Source organism: Vulpes lagopus, chromosome 15 (genome assembly GCF_018345385.1).
Source record: "Vulpes lagopus strain Blue_001 chromosome 15, ASM1834538v1, whole genome shotgun sequence".
NCBI classification, from domain to species: domain Eukaryota; kingdom Metazoa; phylum Chordata; class Mammalia; order Carnivora; family Canidae; genus Vulpes; species Vulpes lagopus.
In genome coordinates this window covers 44,557,005-44,580,868 of record NC_054838.1, presented here as the reverse complement: position 1 = coordinate 44,580,868, position 23,864 = coordinate 44,557,005, and the positions used below count along the sequence as shown (strand labels likewise).

At 37.7% G+C, this 23,864-nt stretch overlaps 1 protein-coding gene across 5 annotated transcripts in view; it reads left to right on the top strand.

Moving 5' to 3' along the window:
* The window catches only part of MTMR2 (myotubularin related protein 2), a 120,910-nt gene that overhangs the window by 28,805 nt on the left and 68,241 nt on the right, over positions 1-23,864 (top strand). For 3 of the 5 annotated variants that reach the window (XM_041730780.1, XM_041730784.1, XM_041730779.1), the window contains one exon: positions 18,610-18,715. The exons of the other annotated variants lie outside the window; for them this stretch is intronic. In XM_041730780.1, the coding sequence (XP_041586714.1) occupies positions 18,610-18,715 (106 nt within the window). The remainder of the gene's footprint in view (positions 1-18,609; positions 18,716-23,864) is intronic. 5 annotated transcript variants of the gene reach the window in all.

Sequence of the window (23,864 nt, the reverse complement as noted above, 5' to 3'; positions counted from 1 at the left end):
AACTTTCAGTAGTTTCTCACTGCTTTCAGAACTAAATAGCTCAATATCCACTTGTCATAACCTTCTACAGTCTAATCAAAAACTGTTTGAGGCTTATCTCTGATGATGGGTGATAAGTATCCTATACTCCAACCCAAGTGATCTATATCTGCAATAGCTTTAATATCCCCCAATTTCTCACTCCTTTTTTAAAAAAATTTCTTGCTGTTTCTTAGTGAAATTGTTGAGATGTTGAACCTCTTCTGTATTTTGGCTAAACTCAAATACCATCTCTTTTGTAAAATCTTTCTCAAGCCTGTAAATTAAAGCTGTATAAAAAAAAAAAAAATAAAGCTGTATACAAGTTTTTCAATTTTCAATCTCTAACTGCTTTATGTTTCTCTCATTCATTTTTCATATTCTGTATTGTGTTTTGTGTATTTGTGTGTGTATACTTTAATTAAGCACATTGAACTGAAAACTCAGCAGAGGCAGAGAACCTCTTATTATCTCTGTATCTTCAGGGGTTCCTAAAACACTAGGACCTTGAACATAGTGGGTGCTCAAGAGTATTAATTATGTTCACCTGAGATACAGGATAACCAAAAGCATATGCTAGTGAAGGGAGATGAGAATTTATAGTATCAGAACCGAGAAGAGAGCATTTTTGTTTGTTTTGTTCTGTTTTTACAATTGGGTCACTAGTAATCACAGAAAGAGCCATTTTACGGAATTTATTAGAGGCAGAAGCCAGATGGTAGGGTTTAAGGAGTGAATGGGTATTGAGAAAATGGAGCCAGTGAGGATAAACACTTTGTTGTGATGTGGAAGGTGACTAACGTTTTAAGAAATGATATGATCATTTGCTGATTTGGAGAGAGACTTGTGAAGGAAAACCACAGGTGGTATTTAAAAAGAAAAATGAGGGTGCTTCTCAGAAACCCAAGTGCCAAAATTACTCCAAATCAAATGTTTTCATTTTTGACCTTGGCGGAGGAGTTACTCCAAATGATTCAGGCCTCTGAAGCTAATACCAAGTTGCAGTGAGTGTCCTGATGTCACAAGGTGAGAGTAAGTGTGCACACCGTAGACTAAGAAGCTTCGTAAATATAAGCATGTTGGGCAGTGGCAAAGGGTGATGTTCCTCAGTCAATTGAGTTTGTATTCCTCTGTTCCAGTTCAACATGATGAAGTTATTTAGAGAGAAGAGTGACTGAGTCATATGTATATTTTTATATATAGTCATATATTTCTGGGGATCTCTTCCCTTAATTATTACCCATATGTATTTTGAAATGTCATACATTTGAAAAAAATCATTATTTAGCAAACTAGAATATTTTTCTAATTTGTGCATTTTAAAAGATAGGTCTAAAAAAAATAAAAGATAGGTCTAGTTTCTGCTACGATCTCTTAATATGAAAACAGTGGAAATATTTAAAGAAATTCAGGCTTATATTTTTTTTATTTCTTTTTTTTCTCATTAAACTTTTGTTTTAATGGGTCTCAAAATTCTGTGACAGATTTTTGGTCAAGTTGTTTCCATTAAAAAGTACTGATTTTAAAAACTAATAACTTAAAACTGCCACACACGCACAAAACAAAAAACAAAAAAACCAAATGGTCCACAAAACATTCTCCTTTCCTTCTGAAGGTTTTACGATGCATTGTTATCATTAACCAGTCTTTTACTATTAAACTTAAATGGCCAATTGACACAAACAGTTCTGAGACCGTTCTTCCACCACTGATTAAGACTGGGGTGGCAGGTATTGGGGATAATATTCATTTAGCCTTCTGGGCTTTCTGGGCTGACTTTGCCAGCTCCAGCTGCCTTCTTGCCCACTGCTTTGATGACACCCACAGCAACCGTCTTTCTCATGTCATGAACAGCAAAACGGCCCAGAGGAGGATAGTCAGAGAAGCTCTCAACACACATAGGTTTGCCAGGAACCATTTCAACAATGGCAGCATCCCCAAATTTCAAGAACTTGGGACCATCTTCCAGCTTTTTTCCAGAACAACGATCTGTCTTCTCCTTCAGCTCAGCAAACTTGCAAGCAATGTGAGCTGTGTGACAATCCAACACAGGTGCATATCCAGCACTGATTTGGCCTGGATGGTTCAGGATAATCACCTGAGCCATGAAGCCAGCTGCTTCCATTGGTGGGTCATTTTTGCTGTCATCAGCCACATTGCCACAATGAACATCATTGACAGTTTCTTGACATTGAAGCCCACATTGTCCCCAGAAGAGCCTCACTCAAAGCTTCATGGTGCTTTTCAACAGATTTTATTTCAGTTGTAACATTGACCAGAGCAAAGGTGACCACCATGCCAGACTTAAGAACACCAGTCTCGGGCAGCCCCGGTGGCGCAGCGGTTTGGCGCCGCCTGCAGCCTGGGGTGTGATCCTGGAGACCCGGGATCAAGTCCCACATAGGGCTCCCTGCATGGGGCCTGCTTCTCCCTCTGCCTGTGTCTCTGCCTCTCTCTCTCTCTCTCTCTGTGTATATGAATAAATAAAATCTTTAAAAAAAAAAAGAACACCAGTCTCCACTCGACCCACTAGGACAGTACCAATACCACCAATTTTGTAGACATCCTGGAGAGGCAGGTGCAAGGGCTTATCTGTTGGATGAGTTGGTGGCAGAATGCAATCCAGAGCTTCAAGCAGTGTGGTTCCACTGCCATTCCCAACTTTATAAGTGACTTTACATCCCTTGAACCAAGGTATGTTAGCACTTGGCTCTAGCATTTTGCACCATTCCACCAGAAATTGGCACACATGCTACTGTGTTGGGGTTGTAGCCAATTTTCGTAATGTAGGTGCTGACTTCCTTAATGATTTCCTTGTATCTCTTCTGGCTGTAGGGTGGAATCCATTTTATTAACACCAACAATTAGTTGTTTTACACCCAACGTATAAGCCAGAAGGGCACACTCACGGGTCTGCCCATTTTTGGAGATACCTGCTTCAAATTCACCAACATTAGCAGCAACAAGCAGGTCATCACCATCAGCCTGAGGTGTGTCTGTAATCATGTTTTTGATAAAGTCTCTGTGTCCTGGGGTATCAATGATGGTCACGTAAAACTTGCTGGATTCAAATTTCCACAGGGGGATATCATTGGTGATACCACGTTCACATTCAGCTTTCAGTTTATCCAAGACCCAGGCATACTTGAAGGAGCCTTTTCCCATCTAAGCACCCTCCTTTTCAAATTTTTCGGTAGTTCTTTTGTCGATCCCACCACATTTGTAGATCAGGTGGCCAGTAGTGGTAGACATGCCCGAATCTACGTGTCCAATGATGACGGTGTTGATGGGAGTCTTTTCCTTTCCCATTTTGGTTTAGGTTTAGTGATGATTTTCACGACACCTGTGTTCTGGCGGCAAACCCATTGTGAAAAAAAGAGGCTTATATTTCTTGATAGGATGTCATTTCTATTTGTCTATAAGCAGGAGTGTTGAATTTACATAGTGATAGCCCAGAGCTCCTAAAATAAATATAGCTATTGGGTTTAGTTTCTGTTTGATATAATTATACACAAATATTCTCTTAAAGACTTTATTGTAAGAAATACAATATTGGAGTATTTCTATTTTGTCTGAGTCTTCATATTTAAGACTAAGGGTGTGATTATAGAATTAGAAAATACATATAGGTACAAACATACACGCTTTGTGGACAATTTAATTTTTCAGTATTTATTTATTTATTTTTAATTTTTCAGTATTTAGATACTGTAATGGATATAACAAAAGGTAGAATATTCATTTAAAAATCCCTAGACTACTTTAGAACTAAAAGGAATCATTTAGGGGGCACCTGGGTGGTTCAGTAGATTATGCATCTGCCTTCAGCTCAGGTCTTGATCTCAGAGAACTGGGATCAAATCCCCCCACATTGGGAATCTGCTCAGCAGGGAGTCTGCTTTTCCCTCTCCTTTTGTCCCTTCTCCTGCTCATGCTCTATTTCTTCCTTAAGTAAACATATAAAATCTTAAAAAACAGAAAGAGGATCATCTGGGCCATGGTTCTTAACCTTAAAGTCCCTGATATTGTAAGCAAATCAGAGAATAGCTTTCATGAGATTCTCAAAGAGGTAGAGGACCACCAAAAAAGCATACTAAAATAGTCTGTCTAATTGTTACTTTTCACAGATAATGGAACTGGAATGGGGAATAGGTCATTTGCCCAAGGATACTGCTGTTAGCTTGATGGTACTAAAACTCTGGTTTTTAAATTCTTAACTATTTTTTTTAACCGTCCCAATGGAAATAACATAGTCCAAAACAAAACAAAACACCTAACCAAAAAACCAAAACACACAGTAAAAAAAAAAACAGTTCCCAGCAGTTAAGGATTATTTGTCATTCACGTAAGACATAATCTCTTTAAAGAAATGTTTGTCCCAGTGTGCTAAGAAGTGTTTGAATGGAAATATGATGTATAAAATAGCATACACGGTAATTCCAGAACTTAAATGAGATCATTTATCTCCCTCTATCCTTGTTCTGCCCTCCTTTTCCTTTCCCAAGTTTCTTTTTCATTTTGTCTTGGATATCCTAGTCATGGCCTCTGGTGAATTTGGTTCGAATACTCCAATCTTTTGATCATTCTCATTCATTCTTTCAGTCATTAATTAATTCAACAAATATTCTCTGAGTGCCTGCTCTGTGGTCCTAGGAACAGAATGGAGTAAAATTGACATGGTTCCTTCTTTCTTGAAGTGTGTGGTCTTACGGCACATAGATGTTAATCAAACATATGTAAAGAAATGTAAGAACAGGATTTCGTAGGTAGAGGGAACTAAAAACACAAAGTGTTATGAGACAGCAAACTACTGAGGGATCTGATCTGATTCATCTGGTCAGATTTCCCTGAAGAGGTGATGTTTCATTTGAAAACTTAAGAAGGAGTTTGGCATAACCATGCTCCCTGCAGAGGGGCCAGCATATTTAAGGATCTCAAAGAAGACCAGTGTGATTGAACTGAGGCAAAGCAAGGAAGAGAGAGAGAGGTACAAGAGGAAGCTGAAGAAGGAGATGGGGAGCAGATCCTGTAATGACTTGAAGGCTGTTTGAGGTAAGGAAGTGGGAAGCCATTGGAGGATTTCAAGCAGGGGATTGACATTGACTGGTTTTGACTTTTTGACTATTATGAATAATGCTGCTGTGAACATTCATGTATATTCATGTGTATCCATGTGTTCTTTTGTGTGGACATATGTTTTTATTTCTCTTGGGGGTGCATTGAGGAATGTAATTGCTGGATCATTTGGAAATTCTGTTCACATTTTAAAGAACTGCCAGACTGTTCTTCATAGTGGCTCTTATCATTTTATAGCCCCACCAGTGATATAGGAGGCTTCCAATTTCTCCATATCTTGGCTAACATTTGTTATTGTCTTTTTTATTATAGCTACAGTAGGTGGCATGGAGTGGTATCTTACTGTGAGCCCCTTGCCTATTCCTAGCAAAGCTTTTAAGCTTGGCACTAAGGATCCTCAGTGGTCTGGCACTAGGCTATCTTTTTGCCCTTTTGTCCATTTAGTTTGAGTAAATTACTCATTGTCCACACAATAATACCCTATACTTTCCCAAGCTGTTTTAAAAATTTCTTGTTGTGTATGCTTATGCTTGGTTTGCAATGCCCTGATCTGTGCCTCACAATCTTTATTTATTTATTTATTTATTTATTTATTTAATTAATTTATTTTTTTTTTTACAATCTTTATTTTTTAAAAAAAGATTTTATTTATTTGAGAGAGAGAGAGAGAAAGAGGCTAGGGACAGAGACAGGCAGAGAGAGAAGCAGGCTAGCAGGCTCCATGCAGAGAGCCTGACGGGGAACTGGATCCCAAGACTCCAGGATCGTCCTGGGCCAAAGGCAGGCACTAAACTGCTGAGCCATCCAGGGATCCCCCAACAATCTTTAAAGATCCAACTAGATTTTTTCTGTCTTCTTCATTTTATCACATTGAGCCCAATGGAATAGTTGATATTTGGTCATTTTACCTGTAGAAGTAGAAATTTCAAATGCTTCATTTTAATATATTTCTTGCTTTCCTCTAATCCTTTTTTTTTTTTTTTTGCTTTCCTCTAATCCTTAAATTACTTCCATTTCCTTTGATTTTTTTCTACTAGTCCTTCCTTGTTTGTATCTTACATGATACTATTGATGTGCTGTTGTGGTATGATGTCTCTTATAGGGCTGACATCTCAAGGGCAGAGGCTATTCTATAACCCAGAGTTTTGTACATAGTAAGGGTTTGGTAATTGTTAGCTTTCTTTAAAAGGAGTATGTGCACTATATAATGAGTCCATATGAGCAAGATGAATCAGTATAAACATAGTGTATTAGTATATACATAACTATAACTGAATACGCATGCAAAGGTGTTGGAATGCCTAGATTTATTGGAAGGATCCAGTAAGGAAAATTTAGGACTGGTTTCTTATGGAAAATGAACCTTCAACAGAAGATTTAGGTAGTTACAAACCACAGTGGGTGAGAAAAGGCATTTTGAGAGTAAATTAAAAGATACTCAGAATCGAAAGTGGGAAGAGTCTGATTCTCATGACCGGTGTCCAGGAACAGGTTTGTGTAGCTGAAGTGAATGTAAACATGAGGTAGAATTAGGTATAGTCGAGAGCTCTGACACTCTGAAAACTATGACAATGAGATTTAATTTGATTTGGAGGCAGTTGGGTGCCCATATAAGCACTTTGTCATAATAAATGTAAGGGCTAAGGAATTGTTGGAGTGATGCTTGAAGTGAATTATTCTTGTAGATTTGAAAATATAGTAGGGACAGATGAGACTAACATATTTGAAGTGACTGTAGGTATGAGCTGGTTTGGCTTTTTCAGCCAACCTTTATTCCTAGAATGAGACGTGAAAATGGGAAATAAAAATTGTATTCAATGTGAAACAAAAGAAGGGAGGAAGAAAGGAAAATACAATTTCTTCTTGGAAATTAGTCTGTGCAATTGGAGTATCTGTTAAGTTGAGGTAAACATTTGTGGGAAATGTTGTTCTCTGGAAAACAGAAACAGGCCAAATGAATGTGTATTCATCTTCTACTCACAGTTTTCTCAGAGAAGCATTTTTCTTCTTATTATTTACGTACTCTCGATCTGGACAGTACTGGCTCTGTCACTAGCTGTGTGACTTTGGGCAAATTACTCAACATTCTCTTTCTCAAGCACTTAATACTGTTTTTAAGAAATTGAGAGAAAAGCCCAGGGTTACACATTTCTTATTTGATGGTGTCAGAACTATAACCTAGGCCAATTGTGTTTTCGTCTAGTGGCATTTCCATCTTCTACCACTGCTTTTAAGACGGCTGGTTATCAACAGCTTGGTAGTTGAGTTCAAATAAATACTGAGTTCTTAAAATTATTAGTATTTTTTTAAAGATTCTAAAGCTATTATATATATATATTTCCTTTTTTTTATTGGAGTTCAATTTGCCAATATATAGCATAACACCCAGTGCTCATCCCGCCAAGTGCCCCCCTCAGTGCCCATCACACAGTCACCAACCCCCGCCCACCTCCCTTTCCACTACTCCTTGTTCGTTTCCCAGAGTTCGGTGTCTCTCATGTTTTGTCACCCTCACTGACATTTTCACTCATTTTCTCTCCTTTCCCCTTTATTCCCTTTCACTAATTTTTATAGTCCCCAAGTGAATGAGACCATATAATGTTTGTCCTTCTCTGATTGACTTATTTCACTCAGCATAACACCCTCCAGTTCCATCCACGTCGAAGCAAATGGTGGGTATTTGTCATTTCTAATGGCTGAGTAATATTCCATTGTATACATAGACCACATCTTCTTTATCCATTCATCTTTCGATGGACACTGAGGCTCCTTCCACAGTTTGGCTATTGTGGACATTGCTGATAGAAACATCGGGGTGCAGGTGTCCCGCCGTTTCACTGCATCTGTATCTTTGGGGTAAATCCCCAGCAGTGCAATTGCTGGGTCGTAGGGCAGATCTGTTTTTTCTTTGAGGAACCTCCACACAGTTTTCCAGAGTGGCTGCACCAGTTCACATTCCCACCAACAGTGTAAGAGGGCTCCCCTTTCTCCACATCCTCTCCAACATTTGTGGTTTCCTGCCTTGTTAATGTTCCCCATTCTCACTGGTGTGAGGTGGTATCTCATTGTGGTTTTGATTTGTATTTTCCTGATGGCCAGTGATGCAGAGCATTTTCTCACTTGCTTGTTGGCCATGCCTATGTCTTCCTCTGTGAGATTTCTGTTCATGTCTTTTGCCCATTTCATGATTGGATTGTTTGTTCTTTGGTGTTGAGTTTAAGAAGTTCTTTATAGATCTTGGAAACTAGCCCTTTATCTGATACGTCATTTGCAAATATCTTCTCCCATTCTGTAGGTTGTCTTGTAGTTTCCTTGACTGTTTCTTTTTTTTTTTTTTTTTAATTTTTATTTATTTATGATAGTCACAGAGAGAGAGAGAGAGAGAGAGAGAGAGAGAGAGGCAGAGGGAGAAGCAGGCTCCATGCACTGGGAGCCCGATGTGGGATTCGATCCCGGGTCTCCAGGATCGCGCCCTGGGCCAAAGGCAGGCGCCAAACCGCTGCGCCACCCAGGGATCCCATCCTTGACTGTTTCTTTTGCTGTGCAGAAGCTTCTTATTTTGATGAAGTCCCAGTAGTTCATTTTTGCTTTTGTTTCTCTTGCCTTCATGGATGTATCTTGCAAGAAGTTACTGTGGCCAAGTTCAAAAAGGGTGTTCTGTGTTCTTCTCTAGGATTTTGATGGAATCTTGTCTCATATTAAGATCTTTCATCCATTTTGAGTTTATCTTTGTGTATGGTGAAAGAGAGTGGTCTAGTTTCATTCTTCTGCATGTGGATATCCAATTTTCCCAGCATCGTTTATTGAAGAGACTGTCTTATTTCCAGTGGATAGTCTTTCCTGCTTTGTCGAATATTAGTTGACCAAAGATTTGAGGGCCGATTTCTGGATTCTCTATTCTGTTCCATTGATCTATGTGTCTGTTTTTGTGCCAGTACCACACTGTCTTGATGACCACAGCTTTGTAGTACAACCTGAAATCTGGCATTGTGATGCCCCCGGCTCTGGTTTTCTTTTTTAATATTCCCGTGGCTATTCGGGGTCTTTTCTGATTTCACACAAATCTTAAGATGATTTGTTCCAACTCTCTGAAGGAAACCCATGGTATTTTGATGGGGATTGCATTAAATGTGTAAATTGCCCTGGGTAACATTGACATTTTCATAATATTAATTCTTCCAATCCATGAACATGGAATATTTTTCCATCTCTTTGTGTCTTCCTCAATTTCTTTCAGAAGTGTTCTGTAGTTTTTAGGGTATAGATCCTTTAGCTCTTTGGTTAGGTTTATTCCTAGGTATCTTATGCTTTTGGGTGCAATTGTAAATGGGATTGACTCCTTAATTTCTCTTTCTTCAGGGATCCCTGGGTGGTGCAGCGGTTTAGCGCCTGCCTTTGGCCCAGGGCGTGATCCTGGAGACCCGGGATTGAATCCCACATCGGGCTCCCAGTGCATGGAGCCTGCTTCTCCCTCTGCCTATGTCTCTGCCTCTCTCTCTGTCTCTCTGTGTGACTATCATAAATAAATTAAAAAAAAATTAAAAAAAATTCTCTTTCTTCAGTCTCATTGTTAGTGTATAGAAATGCCACTGATTTCTGGACATTGATTTTGTATCCTGCCACACTGCCAAATTGCTATATGAGTTCTAGCAATTTTGGGGTGGAGTCTTTTGGGTTTTCTATGTACAGTATCATGTCACTGGTGAAGAGGGAGAGTTTGACTTCTTCTTTGCCAATTTGAATGCCTTTTATTTCTTTTTGTTGCCTGATTGCTGAGGCTAGGACTTCTAGTACTATGTTGAATAGCAGTGGTGAGAGTGGAAATCCCTGTCATGTTCCTGATCTTAGGGGAAAGGCTCCCAGTGTTTCTCCATTGAGAATGATATTTGTAAAGCTATTATATTTTTAAAGAAAATCTCAGGTGTATACAGATGAGAGAGAGTTGTACAATAAGCCTCTGATTACCTCTTACCCACACTGAATAGTTACCAAGAATTTGTCATATTTACTTTATCTGCTTTTCTTCTTCTTTTTTTCCTAAACTGTTTTGAAGCAAGTCATGTCTTTTCATTCCTACATACTTCAGTGTACATCTTTACATTTTTTCACATAATCTTGTAATTACACCTGATAGAATTAAGAACGTTTCTTTTTATTATGTAATGCTCCTCCATACCACAGGATGGCTTAAACAACAGTAATTTATTTCTTCCAGTTCTGGTGACTGGGAAGTCCAAGATCAAGTTACCAGATGATTTGATTCTTCATCTGGCTTTCTTTGACTGGCTTGGCGTTGGTTGTCTTCTTTCTGTGTCCTCACATGGCTTTTCCTCTCTCCTAGGGTGCATTCATTGTTGATTGTGGAGGGGGAATTGGGAGGTGTTTGAGGGGCAAAGAGGGCATGGAAGTCTGTAAAGGACACTGCAGGTCATATCAGCAGGAGTAGCAAAGCACAGAGGTGTGAAATGGCTAGAAGATAGAATCTGCAAGCCATTTTCAGTGACTTTGATGAGTTAAAGCTATAGCCAGTTATGTAGAACAAGGGCCAAGTCATGGAAGTCTTCAAGCCTTATGCTAAGGAGTTTGGGCTTGATTTAGGAAGGATTGAGGAATCACTGAAAATTTAAGTCGGAGAATGATATGATCAGATCTCTGTTTTTGAAGGATCACTTTGGTATTGTTTTTGGATGATATATTGGGTGAGTGGGAGAAAGGAGACAGGTGATTTACTATAGTCCAGGTAAGAGGTATTGAATTAAAACTTAAAAGTTGGGATGGAAAAACAGATGCATTCAAGGTGATACCGAGGTAGACTCTATAGGACTTTGGATTGACTAGATGCGATGGGTTGCTGAGCACTGCCTTGGACCTAGCTCATGTTTGTAACCAGGAGTCCTAAGGGATCCCAGTTTGACGATTTCCATTAGTAGCTAAGCTTTAGCACAGAGAGGATAGTTACAATGATCCAAACTTAGAGATTAGCAGAGCATTGATTGCTAATGGATAGGATATAAGGATCCTGAAGGTTTGCCAAAGGGATTATAAAATATTACTGTACATTTCAGGTTGGATAGAGAGAGTAGTGAGAGGGAGAAGGAGAGTAAAGAAGCATGAAGGATCATGACAAATGGAGGGGTTGGAGGATAATTTTTCTCTACTGTGTTGAACATTAGATGAAGGAAAAGTTGAGAAAGTGAGATATTTGGAAAGGATACCATCTGTTTATGGACAGAAATTGGTTTCCTTGAGTTTAGGATTATAGACACTGAGTAGTTCTAGAAATGATGAAGTCCAGGGTATGACCACAGATGCATATTGTTAAAGTGGGAATATGGATGAGGGGTGTGGGACTTGAGGAATTTTGAGATAGGTCATTGCTAGTTTATCCTTGTAAACATTTAAATTCTCATGATGATGGCTTTGGTGCAGAGAGAAGCTTTGGAGAAGAGAAAGTAAGACACTTTCCTTACTTAGTAAGATCCACCTTACTAGGTGGATCACAGTAACAGGAAAGCTGGATATGCAAATACCAGAAGAAGGAGAAGAAGAAGGCTTTTACATATGAAGATGGAAAAGTAATTAATACTAGTGTAGAAACATGAGAGTGGAGGTGGGGAAGTGCTGATGTCACCTTTGGGTTTTGTTAGATGTGGAGAAGAGTCTCCTTTAGAAAAGGCTATGAAAGAGTGGTTCTTGAGAGCAGGGGTCGGCTGAGGGAAAGAAGTGGAAGGAAAATTCTGTGGAAGATGTGAGGCATTTGAGTCACTCTGAAATAAAGATTCTTGTGTAAAGGTTAGGAAGAGTTAGTACCTGAAAGAAGACCCGAATTGGGAAGATGGATGGAGGAGACACATAGACAGGAAGGTCTGGCACCTTTGCCAGCGAGGCTCAGGATGACGAGGGTAACAGGAATGTTTGGACTGACTGCAGTGAAGTTTCTGGGCCTAGGGAAAGTGAGGACCAAAGTGGTATTGCTTACTTAATGAGGTTAGCAGATTGCAGTCTTTCTCAGAGTTCAAATGCCTTGCCAGTTACAAGATTCTTATCCTCTAGCAGTTTATAATTTAAAAAAGAGGTGGCCATGTAACCAAAGAACTTTAGTCTAATGTGGAAAGTGTTAGGTATAATTATAGAGTATAGGCAGAAGTCTGTGAAAGCGCAGAGGAATGAGGGTTTAGTTCCAGCTGGAACACCAGGGGAGGACTTCTTGGAAAGCTTGCTTTTTAACTGAGTCTTAAAGAGTTGGTAGGATGTTAATAAATAGATAGGGATAAAGAGGCATTCTGTTTTGGAATGGCATGGGATGTGAATTCAGGGAAATACAGAGCTTGTTTGTGGAACAGTTCATAGAAGATAAACAGAGAGTTTGACCTCAACATAAGCAAGGGAGCAATAGAAAGGAGCAATGGATGTTAGATTGTATTATACCAGTGGCCCATGGCGATCAGAAACATGCACCGATTCCATCTGACAGAAGAAAAATAACTGAAAATGGAGTTCTGCATTGTAGGGTGTCTGTGGCCACCTCCAATCTGAGTAGCCATAAAGGGCAGCACTTCCTGTTTATACCAGAACTTTGAATAGTTCTCCTGTTGTGTGTATGCATAGGTGTATGTCTGCCATCATCACGAGGATAGCACTAGGATCTACCCTACCGCTGTTTCTTTCAGCCTCTCCATGCTTGCCTGGGATTTATTTTATTTTATTTTATTTTATTTTATTTTATTTTATTTTATTTTATTTTATTTTATTTATTTTATTTTATTTTATTTTATTTTATTTTATTTTATTTTATTTTATATTATTTTATTTTATTATTTTATTTTATTTTATTTTTTTAAAAGATTTTATTTGTTCATGAGATACACACACACACACAGAGGTGGAGACCGTAGGGAGAGAGAAAGGAGGCTCCACACAGGGAGCCCAATGTGGGACTCGATCCAAGGACTCCAGGATCACGCCCTGGGCCAAAGGCAGGCACTCAACTGCTGAGCCACCCAGTTGCCCCTTGCCTGGGGTTTAAAACCTTTTGTAAACTGGTTATATTGAACTACACATCAGTGCTTATTCACATATAACATGGTGGATCATAATATCTACCCATGTTCATGTATGTCTGAAAAGAAGTTAATAATTAAAAGCTATTTGCCACACTTTTCCTTGAAAAAATGATTCTTTGATTCTGAGACTGCAAGTTATTAGTTACAGAACCCAGTTTTGTTATTTTATTTCCCTTAGATATTTACTTCATATTTTGACTTTAAAGAACCCTTGGGTTTCTTAGTGGGACATGCTATTATATTATCTCTGTCAAAATTATTTTTTCTAAGTAATATACTACCTATAATTCCAAATTATGTTTTAATGCCTTTAATTTTATCTTCTCTCAGAAGGTCATATGAATAAAAAGTAGTATTGCACATTTGAACTTGTCCAAAATAGACTTTATGAGGTATTGATTTCCATATCCTTTAAAATTGTGTTTGGCTATACAGAATATAAACCTCCATTACAGTGATTTTAAAAATTGAACTTCAGGAGTGCACGAGTGGCTCAGTTGGTTAAGCATCTGACTCTTGGTTTTGGTTCAGGTTGTGAGATTACGCCTTGTGTTGGGCTCTGTGCTCGCTGGGGAGTCTGCTTAAAGATTCTCTCCTACCCCTCTCCCAGTTCGTGTGCGTGTGGTCTCTCTCTCTCAGTAAATAAATCTTAAAAAAAATTGAACTTTACTTTTTTACATAACAAAAATTTCGTAAGTAGGGAGTTGGTGTGAACTCTGGTGTGAACTTTGTGATACCATGAGATGAGGAGCTTGTTCTTCCTGTTGTTTGGCTCCCTGTTCTTAGCAGGCCACCATGTTGGTCATGTTTACAATCTGGCTACATATTTCCAAACTTCACATTCTTGTTCCAGGAAGAGAAAATGGGAAAGGTTAAGGGCTAGCCTTAGCCTGCTGTTTCTGCTCTCCTTTATTAAGAAAATAAAAGATTTCCATAACTATTAACATAGTTCCTCTTAAATCTCATTGACCAAAGTTATGTCACATGGTTCTGCTAGCCACAAGGGAGCCAAAAGCAGCATGTCATATTGCGCTGGGCCCAGACTGCCCTAATCAAAGTAAAGGAAAGAAGAGGTATGTGTGTATCTGGAGTAGGCAACAAATAATGTCTCTCAAAGTACAAATGTCTCTCAATGTGTCTAAAGTTTGATTATTTTACCTGTTATTTTAACACAGATGGTATTTGATTAGCAAGAAATTGGCTACAACAACAGAAAAAAAAAAGGAAGGAAACATTCTCTGTCAATTTCTCTATCTTTACATTATAAAACTAGATAATAGAATTTCTTTTTATTTTTTAAAGATTTTATTTATTCATGAGTGACACAGAGAGGGAGGCAGAGACACAGGCAGAGAGGGAGAAGCAGGCTCCCTGCAGGGAGCCCGATGTGGAACTCGATCCCCAGACCTGGGATCACACCCCGAGCGAAAGGCAGATGCTCAACCTCTGAGCCGCCCAGGCGTCCCGATAATGGAATTTCTTATGACTGTTCCTTTGTGTAATATTCTAGGTTGTTGGGTATAAACAAATAGCAATTACAATCATACCTTCAATTAGTTAATAAATATATGTTTGCATTTGAAAAAAGTATTATGAGATGTTTCTACTGCAATACTGTTTTTAATCCATTTAAGTGAATTTCTTTTAGGGGAGATGATTTTCGCATTGTATGAATACTTAAAAACATTTTGTAGATGGCATGATCTTATAAATGGGGAACTGTAAAGACTCTACCAGAAAAACTGTTAAAACTAATACATGAATTCAGGAAAGTTGCAGGATACAAAATCAACATGCAGAAATCAATTGTGTTTTTATACACTAACAACAAACTCCCCCAAAAAAGAAATTGAGAAAACAGTTCCATTGCAGTAGGATCAAAAAGAATAAAATACTTAGGAATAAATTTATTTATTTATTTAAAGATTTTATTTATTTATTCATGAGAGACAGAGAGAGAGAGAGGCAGAGACACAGGCAGAGGGAGAAGCAGGCTCCCTGCAGGGAGCCTGACGTGGGACTCGATCCCGGGTCTCTAGGATCGCAACCTGGGCTGCCCAATACTTAGGAATAAATTTAACCAAGGAGGTTGAAGACTTGTACAAATTATAAAACTATGGTCAAAGAAACTGAAGACATAAATCAATGAAAAGTTATCCTGTGTTAATGATTAGAAGAATGAATTGGCTTAAAATGTCCATGCTGACCAAAGTGATCTGCAGATTCAGTGAATTCTCTATAAAAATTCCAGTAGCATTTTTCATAGAAAAAACAATCTTAAAATCATTGTGGTAACATAAAAGACCCCAAATAGCTATAGCAATCTTGAACGTGAATGAAGCTGGAAGCATCATATGTCCTATCTTCCAGCTGTATTCCAAAGCTGTAGTTATCAAAACAGTATGGTATTGGCATAAAAAGTAGACACAAAGATCAGGGAACAGGATAGAGAGCCCAGAAATAAAACCACACATATACAGTCAATTTATCTTTGAAAGGATGCCAACAATGTACAGTGGTTTTGGTAAAAATGGGTATCCACATGCAAAAGGGTGAAATTGAACCCTGCTTTATACCATACATACAAATCAAACCAAAATGTATTAAACATTTAAATGTAAGGCCTGAATCTGTAAAAGTCCTGGTGGAAAACTGGGGAAAAGCTGCTTGGCATTGGTCTTGAGAACCCTTTGTTGGATTTGATTCCAGTAGCATGGCAACAAAAGCAAAAATAGAGTAGTGGAACTATACCAAACTAATAAGTTTCTCTATAGCAAAGGAAACGACAAAATGAAAAAGGGACCTACAAAATCTGAGAAAATATTTTCAAACCATAGATCTGAAAAGTGGGAAATGGTGGGAAATTGATCAAAATGGGCAAAGTTTTATATATAAAGTGCATAGTTCCAGAGACCTAATATGTATAGCATAGTGACTGTTGTAATACTGTATTGTATACTTGAAATTGCTAAAAGAGTAGATCTCAGATTCTCTCACCACAAAAAGAAAAAGGTAACTATGTGAGATGGTGGATGTTTATATTGATTGCAGTACTCATTTCACAGAATATACATGTATCAGAACATCATGTTGTACACTTAATGTGTTGTACACAGGTTTTTTTTTTTTTAAAGATTTTATTTATTTATTCATGAGAGACACAGAGAGAGACGTAGAGATACAGGCAGAGGGAGAAGCAGGCTCCATGCAGGGAGCCGGACGTGGGACTTGATCCTGGGACCCCAGGATCACACCCTGGGCCAAAGGCAGGCACCAAATGGCTGAGCCACCCAGGGATCCCCTCTACACAGTTTTTATTTAATCACACCTCAGTGAAGCTTAAAAAAGTAGCAATAGAAAATGAAGTGACAATTTCTTTTGGAGAAGATAATTTTCACATTGTATAAATAATTTAGTTATTGTTATAGGCAGGTTATGGTGGACAAATTTTAAAACGAAAATGTAATTTTTAACTATCTCATCTCACAATGGATTATTTTATCAAAACCTGAGGAAAAAATTTTGACTTTGGGAGTGAGGAGGACTTTAAGTATGTTGAGAATGAAGCTTTAGAAAAACTTCAACTCAAAGTGTCTGAGATTTTTCTACCATTATTGCCATTATTGTTTTTTTTGTTTTGTTTTTTACTTTAAATAACTTTCTGGTACTGATAAAAAGAAATGATATAATTCATTCAGTTTGTGGCATAGGTATATTGTCAACCATGTTTTGGAATTTAACAAACCTAATACATGTTAATAGTATACATAGGCATTGGAGTAGATGTGGAAAATGAAGACAGAGTTCTCCCTTTTGGGGTAATTTAGTTGGTGAGAAAAAATGTATATGCACCTGAGATCATTATACAATAAAAGACAGTAATTCTACAGTTACTCTGAGTTCTATAGGAATTTAGGAGAATAAAAGTAACTATAGGGTGTGATTAATGTAATTAATTAATATAATGGAAGAAATAGATATTTAAGACAGGCTTCTATAGAAATTGATTTAGTGGAAAGGTATAGGTGCAAAGACAAGCTTATCTTTCTATCTTTAGCTTCTGTTCTTTTGTTTGTCTAGCCCTGTTGAACCCTAGTTCCTCAAGTGTTCTGGGCTCTGTGATTATTCTGTATCTTTGCAGTGCCTTTTTGTTGTTTTTTTTTTTTTTGTATGTTTTTGGAATTCCCTTACTTGTGCGTCAGCTTGGCAATTTCCTATCTTTGAATACTCTGATCAAAGAACATCATGTCTCTGAACTCTTCCCTGAAGTTCGTGAGTAAAGTTGGGGTCTTCTTTTTCCTTTCTCCCATAGTGCATTTTCTCTGTGTCTCTGTGTTTGTAGTACGTAAACCTCAAAAGTTAAACTGTCAGTTATATTACCAGCAAAATGTATTTATTCAGGGATAACAGAGGATTACAACTTGAGACATGCAAGTTATGGCAAAAACCATAGGCAAGCCAGAGAACAAAGGAGAGGAATGCTTTTTTATGTGGGAAAGGGAGCATTTAGGGGAGCAGTTATAAACAGGAGGGGATATTATAAACACAGAATCCATTGGAGTAAACTGAATGTTGGAAGTGTAGTGGCTTCAACTGGTTGTGTTGTGACTCTCTCTTTGGGGGGGCTGTTGCCAGGCAAGGAGAAAATCTTCCTACTGGGGTAGTAAAGTGTAGGCTTATCCCTGTGGGCATGCAGAGGGCTGCAATGAATGGTAGGGTTTGCGAATTTCCCCTTTCTGGTCTCCTGACTCCATTTGAAAGGAGGCTTTCTTTATTCAGTTTCACAGGGGCTAGTGTCATCATCACAACACACCATTTACGTACTCATCTCTCTCTGCCACAGTTTGTGAGCTTCATGAGCATGAGAATTGTATAATATTTATCTCCAAATCATAGTGCCTGGTATAATGGCTTTGCATGTTGGATCATTCCGTGAGTGTTCATTGGATGAATTGGGTGGATGGTTGAATAAAAAGAAGAAATTAGCCCAGAGTTTATTCAGGAGTCCTGGGATAGTCTATCCAGGGGGAATGTGGTAGGAATACTTAACCCTGCAGGTTAAGTATTAGAGTTTGAAATTTATTAGTGGTTGGAATTAAGCTTGAATAGACAAAATAGGACTGGTTGGCAATGGAAGTTTTTTTTTTAAGATTTTATTTATTCATTCAGAGAATGCATACAAGTAGGCAAACAGAGCATCAGGCAGAGTGGCAGGCCGAGCAGCAGGCTGAGGGAGAGGGAGAAGCAGCTGAGCAGGGAGCCTGACTTGGGGCTCAATCCCAGGACCCTGAGATCATGACCTGAGCTGAAGGAAGATGCTTAACCAACTGGGCCATCCAGGCACCCCAGCAATGGAAGTTTTAATAAATAATGGAGTTATAATTAGTAAAATTTCTGAAATTATTTTTTAAACCCCCAGTTTTGAAACATAATGTGTTTTTGTATTTTGTAGTGCTTCCACTTCTCATTCAGAGAATTCAGTGCATACAAAATCAGCTTCTGTAGTATCATCGGATTCCATTTCAACTTCTGCAGACAACTTTTCTCCTGATTTGAGGGTATGTACACTGTTTTTACATTTTGATGTAGTTTTGGTTAGCTGTTTGTGGCCAACACTATGAGTATAACCTTGCACTAAGTAAGCAGGAGATCTTGCTGGAGGAGTCTCCCAAGACCCGTCTTTATAAAATATCCCAGAACAGGCTAGCAGATTTGGAAATCCTGGGGAATCCCTGGGTGGCTCAGCGGTTTGGCACCTGCCTTTAGCCCAGGGCGTGATCCTGAAGACCCGGGATGAACTCCCGCGTCGGGCTGCCTTTCATGGAGCTTGCTTCTCCCTCTGCTTGTGTCTCTGCCTCTCTCTCTCTGTGTCTCTCATGAATAAATAACTAAAATCTTAAAAAAAAAAATTGAAAATCTTACTTATTTGTAGAAGAAAAATGTGTAATTTATTTCTAAGTTTGATAACTTTTAAATTCTTTACAAAAAGATAATTAATGGACTTTGTTGTGGTATAAAAGTTTTTCACAATTATTCCCATAATCATGGCCAATAATAGCTAACATTTTTTAAGTACTTACCATGTCCCAAGTGATGTTTTAAGTTCTGTAATGAAGTATCTTTTATAATACTTCTTCCAATTCTGTGAGGCAGAGACCATTTTCATCATCATTCTATAATAACAACTCATAGAAATTAATAATATGTCCAAAGTCTCATCACTAATAAATTCTCTGGCTAATATTCTAGCTCACTAGTCCAGTTCTGGAGCTGAGTCACTTAAATGTTGTGCTGTGGTTGCTATACATCTCATTATCATTTAAATATTACTGTATTTGCTCAAATCTTGTTGCTACACAATTAACCACATCAGTGATATCTTGTAGCACTTTGTACATTTTTGGATTCATCTGCCTTCCTACAACTGCTTATCTATGAATGTTGGAGAAAATGAATTTTATGTGCAGTGCTAACCCTTAAATCTTAGTGTCTCTGTGTCTCTGTCAAGTGGCTGCTTTCGCAATGGTTATACTTTCACAATTTTAATAAGAACATTGTTTATATTAAGGAAGTCATTTGCTTTTGAGCATATACTGAGACTGTATCTTTTTCTTGTATTTCATTTTCAAAACAGATTCCAACAAATGAAAGAATACAGATTACAAACATCTGTAAAGACTTTCTGCTTATTTGTCCTTATGTATTGTGAAATGTCATAAAATAATAGTTTAAGTATAACATGACTTTAAACACTAAAAATAATAAAGATTTGTCTTTATAACCTGGATATATGTTGTGCTAATTATGAAGGCTTCATAATATCTTTAACTATTGATGCATGAAAATACATTAAGGGCAGGTTCATCATTAACAATAGTGGATATAAATCTATGTTTCCGTCTCCTTAATTTATTGTGTTTATGCTTAATTTAAAACACATGTTTTATATGTATATCTTTTATTTATTCATTATGTTGATTAAAAATCCACTGAAGACCTATGAATTTTTTTGGTCTACTTCTAGGCAGATTGTATTAATGAAAAACATTTTTAAAAATAATTTCATTTATTTACCTATTTATTTGAGAGAGAGAAGAGAGAGAGAGAGCCCAGGGGGAGGAGCAGAGGGAGAGGGACAAGCAGACTCCATGCTGAGCATGCAGCCTAATGTGGGGCTGTATCCCTCACCCTGAGATCATGACCTGAACTGAAACCAAGATTTGGACACTCAACTGACATCATTTGTTTTTAACTTCATGTTGTAACTGATAAAGAACTCATACTAGGAATGGGAGAAATGGCACTTTTGCCTCTTACTATGCTTACATTATTAATATTATATTCTTTCTGCAGTTTCTTGCCTAAAGTAAAATATAAATAAATGGTTCAAAATAAACCATTTGTGTGTTCTTGTGAGGGTTAATTTAGTTAAAGTACTTCGCTAGGTACACATGTCAATTGTGGTACATCACAGGATGCTGAAAGGTGGCCTCTGCTCTCAGCTTCTTGGAAGGCTAGCTTCCTTCATTTCCTCGGTACACTATACTTAGAAATAAGAGTGACTGGCATACATTGGGACAAAATGAGGGTCATTATGTTAATCTTTATATTATACATTGTAATTTATTTATTTTTATTAGGTATTTTTCAAAATGTAGAACATGTTTAGATTTACAGAAAAATTGCAAAGATAGTATGGAGTTCTTATGTACTTGACCTCCAGTTTCCCCTCGTATTCATGTCTTATATTTGTATGGTACATCTGTCAAAAATAATAAACCTGTGTTGATACATTATAATTAACTAAAGCTCATATTTTTTCCAAATATCCTTAGGTTTTACCTGATTTCCTTGTTTTTGTTCTAGGAGCCCATCCAGGATATCACATTACATTTAGTAGTCATGCCTCCTTAGGAGTCTCTTGGCTGTGACAGGCTTTTAGAGTCTTTGGTTTTGATGATCTTGACAGTTTTAAAGAGCACTCGTCACGGGTTTTGTAGAATGATATTTTGCCCATAGACTGGGATTCTATCATTTGGGGAAGACCACAGAGGTAAATAGCCATCTTCATCACTCATATTAAAGGTACATAGTATCAACATGATTTATCACCGTTGATGTTAACTTTAATCACTTGGTGGAGGTAGTGTTAGGGTTTTTCACTGCAAAATACTCTTTTTTCCCCCCTCTCCTTTTTATATTATACTCTCTGGAAGGCAGTGGCTGTGTACAGCCCACATTTAAGCCCACTCTATTGAGAGTGGAACATCTACACGCATTTTTCGTAATTATTCTGCGTGGAGATTTGTCTCTTCTCATTTATGGCTTTATGCAATGATTTATTTATCTTAGTATATACTTACGGATATCTGTGTATTTTGGATTGCAATTTAGTGTTACTTTGTTGCTCAAATGGTTGCAGTTCCAAATTGAGCGTTATTGCAGTCAGATCCTCCACCCCTTTGCTATATTAGCATCATTGTGGTGGTGTTTTTGTTTTGTTCTGAGCTCTGTTTCACTTTACTAAGTAAGCACTGCAGGATGCTCTAGGCTCATCTTGGTATTTCCTGCCTCAGTCTTAAAATTGTCATCCATTTCTCAAGGAACCCAGGTTTTGTTTTTTTTGTTTTTTTTTTTTTATTGGAGAATGGTATTAGAAACCAAGATCTGGACACTAGGTGTTCTCCCCCCCCACCCCCCGCTTTTTTCTTCTCTCTTCTTTGCTTTCTCTCTCTCTCTTCCTTTCTTTGCTTCCTTCTCTCCCCTTCCTTTCCCCCTCCCTCTCTCTCTCCCTTCCCAAAAAAGGAACAAAGTTATTTTCCTTCTGAAGCAAAAGATCATTTGCCTACATTTTATTTGGAGGTAATAATCATGGGTAGGGGGATCACATATGCACATTTGTTTGGAGTAGTCTTATTTTATGCCTGTTGTCCCTTCAGGTTTAATGTTAGATACAAAAATGTCCAGAATTACTGACTTTCTTAGCACTGTAGGGTACCAGGGGAATCTTTTGAAGTTATCAAAAACTGATGAAGGTATCATCAGCTTCGTGACTTTAGAATTATCTCCATTAGTGCCATATGAATTTGGCATCTTTCACAACTTAGAGGGTCCCTTAGAGAATTTTTATGAGATGAATGAAGAGACAGTTGTTAAATGTTAAATTAAGGAGAAGATGGTTTTGGGCCACAAAGGTTGACTGTACTTTCCATAGTAGTGTGTAAGCTGTTACCTATTCCCCTCATTTTTAAAGGTATGTTTGATTACTAGTCTTTTTTTCCCACTTGTGGAAAGGAGATGAATGATTAACATTACATTAATTATTAGTATCATTTAAAAATGCAGCCTAATTTCAATTATGTGCTCTTTTCAGAGGTGTGGTGGGAAGAAGGATTTGCTTCTAATACTTGAAAAAAAAAATTAGCTTGCTACTGATAAACATTTATATATGCTTCCTGTCATTTAACTTTCACTACAGTCCTGTGAGACATATTATTACTCCATGTGACTAATGAGAAACCTGGTATTCATAAGAGATTAATTAAGTCCTGTGCTTAAAGGCACACAGTAAGTCTTGCCCTTACTTAGTCTCTGTTTAGTAATATTCCTGTGAAGCACATTATGCAGGGAGACTAGCTTTCTATGACTTTGTTGCTGTCTTCATAGGTGCAGTGAGGTTTTCTTAGGTGACAAGGAATATCTTTAATACATTTTTTGAGGTAGCAATATCAGTTTTCAATATTACTTCCTTAGTAAATGAAAATTGCTTTTCTATATAAGCAGAGAAAGAGACTTTTTGTAGTAAAAATCTTCCCTCTTCTCAATTTTATTAGTTGATGAATATTTTGCTTTTAGTGTGTAGATCTTTGTGGCCATAAAATAGAACTGTGCTAGTTAATTATAGGTGGACTTAACTGCAGACAGCTGTGTGTTGTTTTCTGCTGGATCATGGTTTGGCTCTATGTGTGAGATGAGGGGCTTGGTATGATAGTTGTGAAAATCATCATTCACAGATGATTTGAAGTTGGTTAACCTCTAGACTTTGAGTTCTCCACATAGCCTCAACTGTTTATCCCTGCCCTGAGCCTTAACCTTTCTAAAGCTCCTTTAGTAACAGCTTTTAAATGGAAGTATCGAAAGCACCGTGCATTGAAAAGCTAATCCAATTTCATTAAAAATCTTCATTTAAATTGTAGAAATTCAAATTTTCTGCTACAGGTATTATGCAGTGACACTTTACTGAAAGGATAGTGTGTTAGTTGATTAGCAGCTGAACATGAAAGCTTCTCTTGAGGATTTCTTATTGAAATAAGATTTGTTGGGACACCTGGGTGGCTCAGCAGTTGGGCATCTGATCCTGGAGTCTCTGGATTGAGTCTTCCATCAGGCTTCCCACAGGGAGCCTGCTTCTCCCTCTGTGTCTCTGTCTCTCTGTCTCTCTCTCTCTCTCTCTCTGTGCCTCTCATGAATAAATAAATAAAATCTTAAAAAAAAAAAAAGAAACAAGGTTTTCTTGCTTCTGCATCAGTAAGAGAGAGTGGAAAATTAGAGGGTATATGGAACTATGTCAGATATCTGAAATTTTATATTTATTCAAGTGGAATTTTCTTTGTACTTTTCACCTTTTCAGTATTGCTTGTTGTGGAAAAAGTCCTATACAGATAAAATCCAGTACACGTTTTTCTGAAAAATTAAGCACCAAATCAG